Source organism: Macrotis lagotis, chromosome 3, assembly GCF_037893015.1.
Source record: "Macrotis lagotis isolate mMagLag1 chromosome 3, bilby.v1.9.chrom.fasta, whole genome shotgun sequence".
In the NCBI taxonomy this organism is placed as follows: domain Eukaryota; kingdom Metazoa; phylum Chordata; class Mammalia; order Peramelemorphia; family Peramelidae; genus Macrotis; species Macrotis lagotis.
This window is the reverse complement of record NC_133660.1, coordinates 229,808,282-229,825,627: the sequence shown is the minus strand read 5'-3', so window position 1 is coordinate 229,825,627 and position 17,346 is coordinate 229,808,282. Positions and strand designations below refer to the sequence as shown.

General features: G+C 42.8%; 1 protein-coding gene across 15 annotated transcripts in view; it reads left to right on the top strand.

Annotated features, from left to right (window-relative positions):
* The window catches only part of PPFIBP2 (PPFIA binding protein 2), a 192,737-nt gene extending 180,730 nt beyond the window's left edge, over window positions 1-12,007 (top strand). For 13 of the 15 annotated variants that reach the window (XM_074230119.1, XM_074230121.1, XM_074230118.1 and 10 more), the window contains 9 exons: window positions 341-491; window positions 1,661-1,772; window positions 2,056-2,144; window positions 3,209-3,331; window positions 3,965-4,090; window positions 5,229-5,417; window positions 6,084-6,266; window positions 9,945-10,010; window positions 11,849-12,007. In XM_074230119.1, the coding sequence (XP_074086220.1) occupies window positions 341-491; window positions 1,661-1,772; window positions 2,056-2,144; window positions 3,209-3,331; window positions 3,965-4,090; window positions 5,229-5,417; window positions 6,084-6,266; window positions 9,945-10,010; window positions 11,849-11,881 (1,072 nt within the window). In that variant the 3' untranslated portion in view covers window positions 11,882-12,007. The other 2 variants (XM_074230132.1, XM_074230131.1) reach the window with 2 other exon arrangements.
* Window positions 12,008-17,346: the final 5,339 nt, after the last annotated feature.

Here is a 17,346-nt window from a genome sequence, read left to right as displayed (position 1 = left end):
TTTAGTTGATATTAGACAAAGCTCTCTCCCAAGAGAGTGGGCTGGCCCAGGATGTGGCAGCTTCCCCCCACCCCCCTTGACTGGGTGACCTCATTTGGACCAGATTATAGTCAGGGGTTCCTTCCATATCCATGTGGGTGGCCCTCATAACTCTCATATTCTGTGATGCTGTAGTTCTATGTCCTCTCACTAAATTTAACAATTGCAATGGCACTTTTTTTTTTGCCCCTGACATCCGTCTGAGGCTTGCTAATCTTTATGTAGAAATACCGTTGTAACAAGAATCTCTTCCTGGCAATCAAGCTCCAGCTCTGACTGTCCTGTATTCGCTGTCTTCCAGTGATTCCAACGCTCCTTTTGCCCAGTGGAACACAGAGCAAGTATGTTCCTGGCTGGAAGACTTTGGTCTGGGTCAGTATGTGATTTTTGCCAGGCAATGGGTGAGCTCTGGCCACACGCTATTGACTGCTACCCCTCAGGACATGGAAAAGGTAAGGACTGACCTGGAGGTTGGCCAGCCTTCATCCAGTCAGTAGCTGACCCTTTTCTGATTCTGTGACTTCAGCTTCCTTCCATATGTCTGGGGCCCTGGAAGGGTAGAAAAAGAAACAAATTATAAGATGGGCATCTGGTGTACAGTGTCTGATGGGAAGATAACCAGAGCCCAATCTAGCATTTTTTTCATTTTCAAGCTTCAAAAATGTCAGAAAGGCAGCCCACAAAGTATTTATTTTATTTTTAATATATTTTTATGTATCTCATTATTTCCCAATTACATGTACAAAAATCTTTTACATTCATTTAAGTTTTGAGTTCCAAATTGTGAAAAAAATATTTCCATTTTAGACATTTTGCTAACAAAAATATAGCTGCAGGCTGGTAAAGTAAATAGACCACCAGGCGGGGAGTTGGGAAGAACTAAATTTAAATCCAACCTCCAACACATACTAGCTGTGTGACCCTGGGCAATTACTTAATCCCTATTTGCCTTAGTTCTTCATCTGTAAAATGGCAGCACACTAGAGAAGGAAATGGCAAACCATTCCAGTGTCTTTGTCAAAAAAATCCCATGGACAAAGTCCATGAGATCACATAGAGTCAGACTTGACTGAGGAACAGCAACCAAAAGAATACAGACAGACTGAAAATAGAAAAGGAATTATTCAGTTTGCTCTCAAAGTTCATTAATTTTCCTCTCCAGAAGTAAATAGCATTTTTCATCCTGGGTCTTTTAATTTTTTTTTTTATTTAAGACAGTGTGATTAAGTGACTTGCCCAAGGTTACACAGCTGGGTAATTATTAAGAGTCTGAGGACGAATTTGCACTCAGGCCCTCCTGACTCCAGGCTGGTGCTCTATCCACTATGCCACCTGGCTGCCCAAGGTCAATCATTTCTGCACTGAAGAAGAAATAGCTCTGAGACCCCTCTAAACTTCCTCCTCTTGACCAAGCCCTTAGCCACCCCTCCCCAGTTGCAGCTCTAACAAGATAGAAGGCAGCAGCAGCCTGTGGTCCTGAGGGCCCTCCTGAGCAGTGGCTTGGACCAGGCTTATACATAATGAGTCGTCCTGCCTCCATCATGATGTAACCACTGAGACCGACCCAGGACAGATTACCTAACTACAACTTAGCCACTGATCTTCCATGTGTCCATTTCAGGAGTTGGGCATTAAGCATCCCCTACACAGAAAAAAATTAGTTTTGGCCGTGAAGTCGATTAACACAAAGCAAGAAGAGAAGTCGGCACAACTAGACCATATTTGGGTAACCCGTAAGTACAGACCAACTCAACTTCTACCTTTCTGGCTTTTTATGCCCTTTAGGAGAAAGACATTTTTAGAGTTATCCCAAAAGGGGAAAAGGAAGGAAAGAAGAAAGACTTATCTGAAAGTCTGATGATTAAATTCTGGTTATTCAAACCTTGACTCAAAACTTGATCTGACTTTTCCTCTTCCCACTTTGTGTGCCACCCCATTTCTCCAGTGAGCCTCCCATTATCTTCAATGCTTGTCACATAGGGGTTCTGAGATGGACCTTTCTTTTTCACTCTGCAGGGTGGCTGGATGATATTGGCTTGCCTCAGTACAAAGACCAGTTTCATGAATCCAGGGTTGACGGGCGGATGCTTCAGTACCTAACTGTGGTAAGGGATTCGGGTTTGAGCCCTTCGGCTAAACCAACCTAATAAGTGCCATCCATGTTCAAGGCCCTGAGGACACAGGAATAAAAGCAAAATGTTTCCTGACTCTGGGAGCTTATATCCAACAGTGACCTGAGAAGAGGGGATGAGTTGCTATAAGCAGGGTTGGATGCTGCGCTGACCCAGAAAGTAAATACAGAATAAAGTTCTTGGGCAGCCTGGGAGCTGGCTCCTGAGTAGTGCTTGGAAGGGTCAGGTTGAGAAAGGGAGGGCATTCAGGGTCAGGAAACTTTAGACAGAAAAGCACCTCCCACTCTGGGGAACAGGGAGAGGAGGGGGAGTCACTCCAGTGACAGGGGCTCATCTGTCTTACTCTGGCTGTCCACATCATAGAATTTGGGGCCTTTGGATTACTAGGATTCTTTCAGATTACAGAGGAGGAAACTGAGGTTGAATGATTTTCCTCAAATAATCATCACTATTTATAAGTACTTGAAATTGGCAGTTAAGTGTTGCTTGGTGAGGGAAGAGACAAGTGGCCTTGGGGCTGCTGCTGGCTCTGTGACCTCAAGCAGGTTATAGATTCTGAGGACCCTCAGAGAAGGATCAGAATGAAGTCTGTGAGCTCACGAACAAAAAAAAAAAATAAACCTTTATTTTCATGATCCTCCAGCCTGGGTCAGCCACCGCGACCCAGAGCTGGACAGAAGCAGGTGCTCGGGGAGCTATGGTTGCCAGTCATTGGTCAGACTGAAGTTGAGCATTTCCTTCAATTATATAAAAACATGATTCTGAGAAAGTATTTAAAGACCTCATGGAGGGGCAGGTGGGTGATGAAGTGGAAAGAGAACTGGCCCTGGAGTCAGGAAGACCTGAGTTCAAATCCAGCTCACTCACTTGACCCTTAAAGTAATGTAGTCTGGACCATGTGTGATGTCATGATCATACAGCATCTAAATTGGGGTGGGGAGGACACCTCATGAGTGTGCAAGAGGGAAGAACAGCGAGCCTGGCTTTGCAGATGTCCTGGTACCGATGGCCTTTAATTGTTGACCTTCCTCTTCCAGAATGACCTTCTCTTCTTAAAAGTCACCAGCCAGCTGCATCATCTCAGCATCAAATGTGCCATCCACGTGCTCCATGTCAACAAGTTCAACCCTCATTGCCTGCATAGGAGACCTGCAGATGAGGTGTGAGGGCAGGAGGGGCCTTCTTGGGGCAGAGAAAATGGACCCTGAGCAGCCACTAACAGATCCAACCCGGGTGACCCTTCCTTGTTTAAGTGGAAAGTCGATTCATTTGGAGTCTTTTGCTCAGGACTCCCATTTAGCAAGAAGGACCTGGGGGGGTTCTCCTGCTAGCCCCAGACCCCCCTGCTTCCCACTGGCTGTTACAAGTATGAATGGCCCTGGGGAGAGTGAATTTCTCAATGAGTACCTGGTGTAGTGCCTTTTACCAGAGGGTGAGATCATCCAGAGTGCAAAGGATTATTGTTACGCCAAGCTCAGGACCATCTGCTCCCTGAACCTTTGCTCTAGGACATAGGGTGCTCCTAAAATATTTTGACAAGAAAAGGGCCAGAGGAATTGGGGATTGATTTTGGCAGAAGGAAATGTAAACTGCACTTCTTCTATTCTTCAGCTGGCAAGAACTAGTGTCTCCCATCTTCCCTCTCCCACCGTCAGTCATGTTTTGGGTACTGAAGGGCATGGCACTATTTAGAGGTGACTGGTGGCACGGTGGCTAGGCTGGCTAGAGACGGTTAGACCTGGGTTGAACTATCTCAGTGATGTTCTCCCTCTTGTCTCTTCTTGTCCTGGCAGAGCAATGTTTCTCCTTCAGAAGTTGTACAGTGGTCCAACCACCGAGTGATGGAATGGCTGAGGTCAGTGGACCTGGCTGAATATGCACCAAACCTTCGGGGGAGCGGAGTTCATGGTGGTCTCATTGTGAGTAGTTGCTCCTAAGGCTGACCTGCTGTTTTTTATTAAATGCTTCCAATTAGAGGATCAGAGCTTTTGAGCCAGAAGGGGTCATCAAGTCTACTTGTCTTGTTGCAAGGTTGGGATTCAAACCCACATCCTTTGCTAAACCAGCTGGTAAATGTCAGAGGTTGTCCACATCATTCTGTCTCTCGCCAGGAAAGTGTTTGTTCCGCTGACCTTTGGGTTGGATGGGCAGTCCTATGAGAAATGTATTAGGTGGAGGGGGCACTGGAAAAGTTGAAGGCTTTTGGAAGGGGTCACTCTTGTTGTCGCTGTCTTCATGGCCTCAGCCTGTTGTTTCTGTACTGGACTTGAGTTCTAAGTAATGGGAGAAGGTGACCTGATGTCCCTGATTTATCAATAGAAGAAACTGTCCCAGGAACCCTCCACTACCCTGGTCACATTGTATTGTTTATCCTTCATTCTTGAAGAAGGTGATACCATGACAAGCAAGTTTAAGTGAAAGGGGCTGGACAAAGTCCCCACCTCACTCTCCTCTGAAGTCCAGACCTGGCCCAGTGGCTAGATGTGGATCAGAAGGACTAGAGATGGCCAGGATACAGACTGCGTCCTTGAATGGACTCAGCAACCAGGACTGAGTCTAAAAGGAATGATTAGATCAATGAAATGATACCCTATCACAGAGGGATGACACCCACTGTTTCCTCAGTGGATACCAGTACAGCTTGGTTCAGGTTACCATGAATAATATCCCCTGAAGTTATGCAGATTTGCGTTTCCTATTTTCAGCGACCTGGAACCATATTTTGCATAATCATAACTTCAAATTGTGTGAATTCAATTCTAGGGATTCATTGCTGGCACTGCTTTGGACCTTGCGATTTGATATATAGAAAAGGATTATAAAAGAAGCAGTGGTGGTTTAGCTTTCAATCCCATCTCCATCATTTACTCACTGTGTGGCCTTGGGCCAGTCATTTAATGCCTCAAGGCCAAAAGACCTTTTTTCTTTCTCTTTTTTGGGATGGGGTGGATGTGATTGTCTGTAAATTGCAGCAGACCATCAAATGTCTGCTTTGTCTGCAGCTTGCTTGTTAGGGCTCCTGAGCCCACTCACCCAACTCTTGTGGTCTTCCCCCAGATCCTGGAGCCCCGCTTCACTGGGGACACGCTAGCCATGCTTCTGAACATTCCTCCTCAGAAGACACTCCTCCGACGCCATTTAACCACCAACTTCAATGTCCTCATCGGGCCTGTAGCCCAGCAAGAAAAGAGAGACATCATGGCATCCACAGCCTATACACCTCTAACCACTACTGCCAAAGTCCGGGTAAGGCCCTGCTTAGGTGTGTGGACCCCAGATGTGGGACCCAGCTTTATTCCTCACCTAAAGAGAGGTCGTCATAGTTCTTCAGTCCAGAGACTAACAAATCTCATGCTCATGAAATGATTGATTGTGTGTGCCTGGCTTCTCGGGACCAGGCTCACACTTGGGAAAATTAGAACTGTTTGGGCTCTCACCAGTCTTTGCCAGCCTGTTTATAAACTAAGGCACCTAAGGTCTAAGGTGTTAAGGAGTCAACAAGAGATATGATAGACCTTCAAGGACCTCCTATGTTTAGGGGAATTATAGGAGCACTCATGAGCACTAACTGTGTGTCTTTTATATTATGTATCGTTCTATGTAATGCTAGTGCTGTAAGAGTTCATAAAGTTAGTCATGTAGAATTCATTAAAACTCTATCAAAAAGTTTTCTTGGTCCTTCCACAATGTGAGACTAATTTACATCAAAGCCAGCTCTGCAGTGATATTGAATATCATGGGATTTGGCTTTGTTTTTACCCAAAGTGTATTATTCATAGTGGTTACTGAAGAAAAATCTTTAGTGAGTGAATAAATATTAAACACATTTTAATATTTTAAATCTAACTTTCTTAGAGCTTTAGATAAGATGGCTTTTTTTTTTTAATGTGATTTGTGTTGGTTGTGTTTTAGCCAAAGAAACTAGGATTTTCACACTTCGGAAATATGAGAAAAAAGAAGTTTGATGAATCTACAGACTACATATGTCCCACCGAGTCCAGTGAAAGTGTGAACGGCAATCACAAAGCTTATGGTGGCCACAGCCACCGAGGCCTGGGCCCCAGTCCTGGGGAGGAACTGGACAAACTGGATCAGGTGGGATACATCAACTGACATCACTGTCGTCTCAGCACCTGTGTGCCAATCCCAGAGCTTGCAAATAACACCGTGCTCCCCATCGGGTAACCTCCAGCCTCATGTGCATGAACTCACCAAGGAAAACCCAGAAGCATTTTATCTTGACACCAAATATGCCAGGCAACTGGTTGTCAGCGTTGTTGTTTTTGTTGTTGTTGTCATTGTCGTTGTCATTCTTTTTAAGTCCATACTTCTGTCTGTGCCTCATTTTGGTGCCTTTCCTAAGGACGGGTTCTTCAGATTGTTATTAGAGACTAAGAATAGAAGGAAAATGGTTTTAAGAATAATGGTTTTTAAATGATTCTTAATGCCCATACTCTGCAGATTCTGCACAAATATAAACACTATTTTCATTCTAAGATGTATTTAAATACTATGGACATAAATATAAATAAATGTATAAGATTTTGCTCTAGTTAATTTGTTCAGAGGATTGGAGATACACAACACATTTTTTCTTAATAGAACATTTTTTTGTCTTTAAGAAAAGGGGCGGCTAGGTGGTGCAGTGGATAGAGCACCAGCCCTGGAGTCAGGAGTACCTAAGTTCAAATCTGGCCTCAGACACTTAATCATTATCTAGCTGTGTGGCCTTGGGCAAGCCACTTAACCCCATTGCCTTGCAAAAAAAAAAAAAGAAAGAACTAGAACACAGCGATCTCCTCCACACCTTTTAGACTTGTTTTATGATGCAAAACCAACAAAAATATCCCAGAGTAGTTGTTACAGCTTTGTGGTTGTTTGGTCATTTGACCCCACAGACAGTACTGTCTGTGGTGTTTTCCTGGAAAAGATGCTGAAGTGATTTGCCATTTCCTTCAGTGGCTTAAGGCAAATGGAGGTTAAAGGACTTGCCTAGGATCACACAGCTAGTAGGTGCCTGAGGTCTTCCTGGATCCAGGGCCAGTATCATATACCGGGCTATCTATAACCAGACTTATACATGTTTCCTGTTGAACACAGCTGGCTGGTAAAGAAACTCTGCCAAAGTGTACCATGAACAGAAAACAGAGTCATTGAGTAGGGTTTCTAACCTTCCAAGGGTTTGTTTATTTAAATGTGGAGGGGACTTCTGCTTTGTGATAAAAACAAATAATTATTGTTCCTCTGAGAAACAAAACCTTCAATGTAGAGCTTCTCCCTACAGTGGGATGGGAGGGATGGCGTTGTGACAAAATGCAAAATCGCAACTTCAAGAGAGTGCATCCATGGTGGCCCAAGGAGACAGGAGATCAGCATTTGTGGCTCAGATAAGAGAGACTGGAGCCAGGATTTTCGCATCCAGCCTTCCTGCTTCCCTAGGAAGCCTGGGTTGAGCTTCCTGGCTATTAAGAGGCTACTCTGCCCCCCAACTCCCCACATCCCAAACCCTCCTTCAGGTAGCATTGGGTAGCCCGAAGGTCTGGGTAACCTCAGCAGCCAGGGCTGTAAAATGAAGGGGCTGGACAAGTTGTCCCCTGAGGAACCTGCCAACTCTAAATCTGCTCACATTTCAAAAAAGTGAAAAGTGAGAAGTTGACAGTAGTTCCTGCGCTTTGCTGTGGCTCACACCCCTTCAGGTAGCATTTCCCTTCCTCTAAATGTTAGTTCTGTATTTAGAGCATCTTAAGACCCCCAGGTATTTGCCTTTATGTTTGGGGGTTCTGGGAGAGGCTCTGCCAATTTGAGCTCCTGTCTGTGAACACAAAACTCGTCATGTCAAAGTTTCTCCCAGCTGATGGGATTTTGAGCAGATCACCAAGCCCCTTAGGGACTTAGTTTTCTTATTTCTACAAAGGGAATACGCCTGGATGCCGCTCGTAAGATGTCTTCCATTTCCATGTTCCCAAGTTATCCAGAGGCTGCAGGATCTCAAGGCAAGAAGCCTCAGCACTGAGTTTATCTCTTGTGCTATGGAGGCTGCAAGATCCCATTGCTAGTCACTATCAGAGGTGATATTTGAACCCAGGGCTGCTTCATTCCAAGTTTGGTCCTCAGCTACACCTCTCCCGTCTTCCTGTCTCCGAGTGTCACAGAGCAGCCTGTCTATATATACATCCTCTGTTACTTCCTAGTATAACAGATATCACTCTAAGCTTGAACCCAGGCTTGAAATCTTGGCTTGTATCCTCACTTTGATGAACTGTGAAACCACAGACAAGTTGCTTGACCTCTATGATCTAGCTTCCTTCCTCATCAGTAAATCAAAAATAATCCTGTCAAGTTATGACCTCAAGGCTAGTTATAAGAAAAGAACTATAGAAATAGGAGAAATTAATATTGTTCAACTGGTTTCAAGGCCCTCCACCATACTAGCTGCCCTTAACTCTCCAAGTTGCCATAGTCCTTCCCATTGTATGGCACCTAATTCTCTGGCTATGGTCTGGGCAGGCCAACCTGGACATCATGCTTATCTTAACGTTGCATTGATATCCTCGGCTCACCTATCACCTTCTTCTAAATCCCATGATTCCATGGCCAAGCCCTATCCCCTAGATTTCTGGATTTACGCTCTTGATTTTTGGAGCTAATCCTGCCCAAGTATGGGTCAACGATGCCCTCTAGAGCAGGAAACTAGGAATTGGACACTCAGGTCTGAGGAATATGGCTGACTTGGGTCTTCCCCATTGGAACCTCCAAATGGAACGTTCCTTTACAAGAGTGATTGCAAAAACCAGTTTCCTTTGTAATACTATGTCCTCTGTGCTAGCTGGAGAGTAGAAGCCTGGATCCATTTTCTTGGGATCCAGATAGAGGAGGAACAGGAAGTATAGCAAGATGGGGAGAAGATGGCAAATGAACACCCATTGGCATCAGGACCTCTGTGTTCATACCTTATGTTTGGTGTCTGTGCTCTTCCTTTGGGGCAGAACGTCTGAGTCTGAAGTCCATTGTGTGTTTCTAACCCTGATAGCTGGTGTCCAAGAGCCGGCATGTCTCTACAGGGAAAGGACCCAGCTGGGACTACTGCATGTGCTTCTTGGGAAGCTCCCTCCATCCTCAGGGCTTGGCCATGCCTGTGATCCAGACCCCAGGGGAGTTCAGAGGTCAAGTGTGCCAGGTCCAATGCCTACAGCGCTCTCACATGTAGACTGCCGTTCAGTCTCCCTCCAATGGAGACGTCCAGCCAGGCCCACACAGCAAGCTAGCCAGAGGGCTGGACCAGTACAGTCCTCCAATCTTTAGAAACATAAAGTGTTAATAAAACTATAGAACAAAGTCACAGCTTTGACCATGCTGCCCCCACCTACTGCTGTCAGCAGATAGAAAACTGTATTCCCTAGAACCTCCCTCTGCATCGTTCACCAGGACCTCTGCCTCAGCCTGCATGTCTGTGTCTGGGGGGACCACAAGGACCTCCCTCTCTGCCTGAGTGTCTGGGTCGGGTTTGAGGGGGCATTCACTGCATGAAACCAGTAAGCACAAGCTCAATGCAGTTGTGACTTGTCTCCAAACTGATTTAAAAAAAAAAGTATCCTTCATGAATTATTTGTCTGCTAGAAGTTCTCCCAGGAGACTGTCCCCTAGGGAGAGAGTCCTGGGTCAGGGAGCTGGACCCTGGGATGTGTCTGTCCATGAGACCCGGAAGCATGCTTTGTGCAGCCTCACCTGAATGTCCCCTTGTCTCTCTGATGATGCTGCTGAATGATTTTACAGATGGAACCTTCGGAAGGTACGGTCCTACAGATAGGGGTCATCTCTCAAGGTATCCACAACCTCACGGTATGTACTGACAGATGCTGGATCATCCCACCCCCCATCACCCCCAGACCATGCAGTGGGCGGAGCTGCCAGGGTCTGTTCCTTGGGGGGCAGTGTGTTGGCCACACCCAGCCAGGGACCATAGGACAAAATGGTTAATGAATAACCGTGTTGCGCCTTTCCATTCTGTTCAATTTAGCAATCATTTGTTAAGAAACCACTATGGGCCAGTCACCAATCTAGGAACAGAGACACTAAGGTGGAACCATTCCTTGCTCTCAGGGCACTTATACTTGATATGGTGCAATGGGAGGAACACTGAGATGAAATCAGATGAGTTAGAGGACCTGGGTTCAAATTCTGTCCTTTACTAAACTACTTTAACTTTTTTAGGCCCCAGTACCTCATCTGAAAAATGGGGAAGACTAGAGGACTGCTCAGGTTCCTTCCAGCTCTCAATCTACCATAGGATCATAGTCCAAAGGAATAGAGTAGGTAGGAAGGTGGAACCTATTTATCTGTGCTTTGTAGCCAGGATAGATAAGTGAACTTGCAAGGAGCAAATAAAGGTGAGCTGGCCATGTGGTAAATAGAGAGCAAATGATGTCTTTGTCCCATGGGGCAAGCTGGGGTGGGGGGTGGGGCAATGTGGATCAGCCCCAGGTCATCTACCATATGTTCAAAAAGCCAACCTCAGAGGAAGCAAATTCCTCTGGCTCTTCCCTAGCCATGATGTCTTCAGGCCACATTTCTATTCCTTTTCAATCAGTCTGTCCGGTTCCATTGATACAATTCTCCCAGAGTCCCAAGGCTTCTTGTAGGAGTTGACTCTTGCTGTCAGTGAGGACAATAGTGGAGGACAGCACCCTATAGACAGAATAGACATTTTGGAGTCTGTATCAGTCCATTGATTACAGCCACCTGGCAATAGTCTTTCCAACTATATCCCCTTTGGTGAGTAGCCTCCAGAATTTCCTTCACCCTCCTACATGCCAGCCAGTATCCAGGGGATACTTTTACCTTAACTGGTAAGACCAAGCAATTACTGTAGTGAGTTAGACCTAGGGGGCAGAGAAAGAAAAAAGTACAGCCAATAATCATAGGTGCTGCTCCAGGGTGGTTTGCTCCAGTGCTGCAGCAAGAGCTACTAAAAATCTAATTGTACAGGATTTTGTTTATATTTGATTTTTGATTTTATATTTCTTGGTTTTCTCACTCCCAACCTGGATTTTTTTGTTTTGTTTCAAGGTTTATGTTTTTTTTTACCCATCACTCTTGGCCAGGTCAATAATTTACCAACAATAAAATGAACACTTGTTGTTTAAAACATTTTGTCCATCTTGTTCTGAAAGGTAAAGTCATTACTAAAATTGCCAATAATTTTGTATGAGCAGCTGGGTTGTAGAGTGTAATGAGCACAGGATGTAGAATCAAGAAGATCTGAGTTCAAATTCTGAATCAAGGTAGCTGGTGGTATAGTAGATAGACATCTGGGCCTGAAGTCAGAAAGACCTGAGTTCAAAATCAGCCTCAGGTATTTACAATCAGTCAGCACTATCTTCCTGTTTTCTTATCTGTAAAATGGAATAAGAATAGTACTTACCTTCTAATAATACGGCAAGGATCATGAGAATATTTGTAAAAAAAAAAGTACTTAGCATAGTGTCAGGCATCATAGTAAGTAATATATAAATATTATTCCTTTGTGAGAATAAAAGGAGATTATAAAGCATATTTAAAATCTCAACATACAATATATCTGGAAATCAATTATTAGATTTTTCTGATTTCAACACTAGTGATAATGTCAATTAAATCTATTTTTTTTTAAATTACCATCTACTATTGTCTACTTTCAGACAGTGCTGAACCAAGATGGGCTACTAAAATGAAGTTCAACTTGTAATGCCCATGAAATGTTCAGTCACCAAGACCAGGAGCAAATACCTCCAAATATTGCCAAAGAAATGTCCAGGGCAAGGCGAAGCAAGAGTGTCCCTGCAAGTTTTCCCATCCTGGTATGTGTCCCTCGTGACCAAGCTTGTGGAGCCCCCAAATCATCGGATAATGCCATTGTTTACTAACATGGTCACTTTTGGAAAAGTGATACAAAATATTGTGTGATAAATCAGCTATCAGTTAGACACCTGCCTAAACAAGAGTCAAAATGTTCCTGTTAGATTTGCTGTAGTATTTGCTATTGACCAAAACTTGAATCTATTTGTATTTTTGCAACAGGACTGGAGCCTCTAGCCTTTTTATTAGAATCCTTCTGCTCGATATAGGGGACAAAAAAAGTTAGAGTCTGATTTACTAATGGGTGCCTCAAAGCTATTCTTGATTTCTGCCACATAAATTTAAAGTCTTTCATACTATCCTTTGTGGGCAGTGTTGGATTAAATCATAGGTAACTTTGAAAATGATTGAGCAGATCCAGAGATTATTGCTTTAACAGTTATCAGTATCGACCTTGAGAGCCTCAAATGCTCCAGGGTTCTGACCTTGACCCTATTCTATTCACTACTTTTGTCAGTGACTTGGAAGAAGGCAGGCTTATTAATTCTGTGGACGCCTACCTCTGAAGGAATGTGTCAGATGACTGTTCCTGGGCCATAAGGATCTCTGTACATTAGAACAGAGTGATAATCTAAGTAGATGAAATGTCAGTGCACTACTATGGGAGGTATTGCTGGGTTCTTCTCTTCCCCTCCTCTAAATTAACAAAAATCTATCTTCTCTCTACAACCCCTCATCTGTTGGAAAACAAACAAATATGCAAAGTTAAGTAAAACAAATCTTGGCATTGGTTACTTCCAAAATAGCAGGTCTTGTTCTACACCCCCCCCCCCCCCCCCCCCCAGTCTATCACCTCTCCAACAGGAGGTGAGTGGCATCTTCATTGATCCTGGAATTGTGATTGGTCATTGTGAAGTCTTTTCTTTCTGTTTTTAACAACTGACTGTACAACTATAGGAGAAGAAATATGTAGGAAAACAAATATTAAAAAAAAGGGATTTTAATGGATCACAAGTTCAATATGTGTCAACTCTGAGATGGGGCAGCCAAAAAATTAATGCAGGGCCTTCTAGGTGGCGCAGTGGATAGAGCACCCACCCTGAAGTCAGGAGTACCTGAGTTCAAATCCAGCTTCAGACACTTAATAATTACCTAGCTGTGTGGCCTTGGGCAAACCACTTAACCCCATTGCCTTGCAAAAACCTAAATAAAAAAAAATTAATGCAATTCTAAGGTAAATGAATAGAAGTATATTATTCAGGACAAAGGAGATGGAGAGTTGGCCCAGTATTTTGCCCCACAAAGACCACATCCACAGCAATTACCCTTGGGGTAGACACTGACAATCGAGGATGCCCTGAGGAAGAGAACCAGATGAGGAGATTTAAAACTTCTGGTGAGGAGGGATTAGTTGAAATAACAAGACAAATTTAGCCTATAAAGGAGAAAACTGGGGTAGGGAGGAATGTGATAGCGCTCTTCAAATATGACAAAGGCATTCAATGTGTTTTGTTTAGTTCTAGAGCAGAACTACAGTCTAATGGTTGAAAGTCCTGCTTATGGAATGAACACTTGATAAAGTTACAGTGAGGCTGATTTTGGCTCAATAAAGGAAGGGCTTCCTAACAATTCGAAAGTGGGAAGGTCTTTTGAGTGACAGTTTTCTAGGGTAGCCTGGATGACCACTCCTCACTTCCAGAGATGGTCCCTGCTCAGATCACCCCAGAAGTTTCTTCTAGCTCTAAGATTTCAATGATGTTAAATTAAGATTTATGGGGTAATTCCTGTCCATTAGCTGAGCAAAGAGCTGGCCATTCCCTTTTTTTTCCTGTCTATTTTATTTATATAAGCATTTAGAGATAGAAATTTCCCCTCAAAACTGCCTTTGGCTGCATCCCATAAATGTGTCTCATTGTTATCATTTTCTTCCATATAATTATTTCTATGATTTGCTGTTTGATTCATTCATTATTTAAAATTAAATTATTTGGTTTCTAATTAATTTTTGGTTTATCTTTCCATGACCTTTATTACATGTAATTTTTCTTACATCATAATCTGAGAAGTATGCATTTCTTATCTCTGCCTTTCTGCATTTGATTAAAAGGTTTTTATGGTCTAGTACAGAATCAAATTTGGTATAGGTGCCATGTACTACAGAGAAAAAGGTATATTCTTTTCTATCCTCATTAATGTTTCTCCAGAGGTCTATCATATCTAAGTTTTCTAATATTTTTAATCATCTTCTTAACTTCCTTCTTGTTTATTTTGTAGTTAGATTTATCTAGTTCTGAGAGAAGAAGGTTGAGATCCCCCACCAGTAGAGTTTTGCTGTCTGTCTCCTTGGAATTCACTCAGTTTTTCCTCTAAGAATTTGGATGCTATACCACTAGATGCATGTATGTTTGATATAATTTCATTGCCTTTCGTGCCTTTTAAGATGTAGTTTCCTTCCTTATCCCTTTTATGAGATCTATTTTTGCTTTTGCTTTATCTGAGATGAGGATCGCTATTCCTGTTTTTTTAACTTCAGCTGAAGCATAATATACTTTGCTCCAGCCTTTCACCATTACCCTGTGTTTATCTCTCTGCTTCAATGTGTTTCTTGTAAACAACATATTGTAGGATTCTGGTTTTTAATCCATCCTGCTATCTGCTTCTGTTTTATGGGAGAGTTCATCCCATTCACATTTACAGTTAAGATTACTAATTCTGCATTTCCCTCCATACTGTCTTTCCCCATCTACATATTTTTCTCTTTCCTTTCCTCCTATTCCTCTTTAACCAAAGTTTTACTCCCTTTCACCTTTAACTTTTCTTTTAAAATTTAACTTTCAGTTTATTTTCACTTACCACCTTTCCTTTTTTCAGTCCCTTCTTCCCATTTCTTTCCCTTCCCCTCCTTCACTGTTAAGTAGGATAGATTTTTAAACCCAGGTGGGAATGAATGTATCTTATTCTCTCTCCATGACCATTCCCAAAATCAGTGTCAAAAACCTGCATCTCAGAGATCCAGGGGCTAGATTTCATGGGAAATTACAGCCCATTATTTGACTATTATCACTTCCTGGTCTAAAACGGCCTTTTTTGGTTTTAAACAAAAAAAAAAGAAAATAATTTTCTTGCCTTAAACAAGGCAGTTGAGAATAAGTCTGTCTAGGTTGTGACTGTCAACAGACAGGACTGGTTTGACAGGCCACCCATGCTGCATCTCATTTATCCTGAGTCAACATGGGCAGCTGTCCTAAGGCATTGTGGCTTTTCATGCACCATTCCCACCATAACCACAGTTTTCTCACCAAAGTCCCAAGATGCAACCCTCACCTTACCACGACCCTCACCTTACCACAACCCTCACCTTGCCACGATCCTCACCTTTCCACCACCTGCAGTGCATCAGATTTAGGTCCCTAACTAGAGTTGTTCTTTTTAAGCAGACCCACTGTCACCTGATGAAGGTCCCCACAGGTAACATTACCATCTGTGGGCTTGAACAATCACATTAGTGTTGTCTTTATAATATACCACAAGCACTGAATTTAAAATCAGTGAAACATCTTATTTTTATGAAGAAAGAAACCTTAGAAAAAGGAGAATGCCTGTCTAAAAGGAGTCAAGGGAAATTGGCATGGCAAACCATGAACTAATAATACAATTTACAATCGCTGATAATTTCAGTAGAATTACTTGGTGGATCTCCAGTGGTGTTCGAGGGACAGGCTTCTCTGATCAGCCCCAGAAAATGGTCTAGTGGCCCAGCTCCATCCAATTTACTCTGTGATCCAGAGGACCTTTGCCTAATAGACCTCAGAGGATAAAATTGCTTCAAGGCTAATTGGTGTTTAGACCTTGATGCCTGGAATATGAGTTTAACAGAAGAGAATATTCTCATGGCACCTTGTGCCAGTCAGTTCAAGATGAACTTTCCAAAGTGAAAGAGAGTTCTAAAATTTCTCCAGGGCCACAAACGGAAATGAAAATCGTGAAATAGCTAGTTTCCCCAGTGGAGAATTTTGTGGGAGAAGATAAATTACTTTCATTACATGGAATCATAAAAAAGTGTTCCATTTGCCAAGTAGTCTGAAGTGATCATTCATTTGAACTGTTTGTTTGTGTTTTGGCTGAGTCTGCTCCTGTTGGTGGTAGACTTTTAAGACCAGTCTTTCTTTGGAGGCACTCTTCAAACTGACCTGGAAAGAATAGAGCCCAAAACAAACCTGTGACTTGGGAGGATGATGTGCCGCTGGTTGTGAGCTGTGAAAGGGCTGGAAAATTGTGCTTACCCTTTGACCCAGTAACACCATGACTAAGTCCGAATGTCACAGAGATCAAAGAAAAAGGAAAAGGACCTATATGTACAGAAATATTTATAGCAACAATTTTATGGTGGCAAAGAATTAGAAATGGAGGGGATGTCCTTCAATTAACTGAGGAATAGCTGAACAAGTTTGTAGTATATGGATGTGAAGGGATACTATTGTGCTATAAGAAATGGCAAAGACAATGGTTCCAGTACCAAGAGAACATTGTATTAGCAATATTCTAAGGATGATCAACTGTGAATGATTTAGCTACTCTTATCAAAGCAATGGTCCAAGACAGTTTCAAATGTTGTCCATGACTAGAGAGAGAACTGAGATTGAACCTAGTTTTTTTACTTTATCTTTCTTTCCTTGTTATTTTACAATGTGGCTATTTTGGAAATATTTTTCATAATTTCACATGTATGATTGATTATCACATTTCTTGTCTTCTCAATAGATAGAAAAGGCAAGAGGGAGGCATAGAATTCACAACACATTTTTTTTAAATAAATGCTTAAACATAAATAAATAGATTGAGAAGAAAGAAAGTGAGAAACACCGCCCATTACAGCTTTGGATGATTGTAGGCACAATGTTCATTAAGATCACCATTTGGGGGTGGCTAGGTGATGTAGTGGATAAAGCACCCGCCCTGGAGTCAGGAGTACCTGGGTTCAAATCTGGTCTCAGACACTTAATAATAATTACCTAGCTATGTGGCCTTGGGCAAGCCACTTAAACCCATTTGCCTTGCAAAAACCTAAAAAAAAAAATCACCATTTGTAGTGAAAACACTCTTATGGGGGTGGCTAGGTTGGGGGGGGGTGGCTAGGTGGCACAGTGGATAAAGCATCAGCCCTGGAGTTCAAATCCGGTGTCAGACACTTAATAATTAATCTAGCTGTGTGGCCTTGGGCAAGCCACTTAACCCCATTTGCCTTGCAAAAACCTAAAAAACAAAAACAAACCAAAAAAAAAAAAAAACACTCCTATCCAAAGGGTGTTCTGAGGTCCTTCTGCAGGTTTGCTATTTCCCA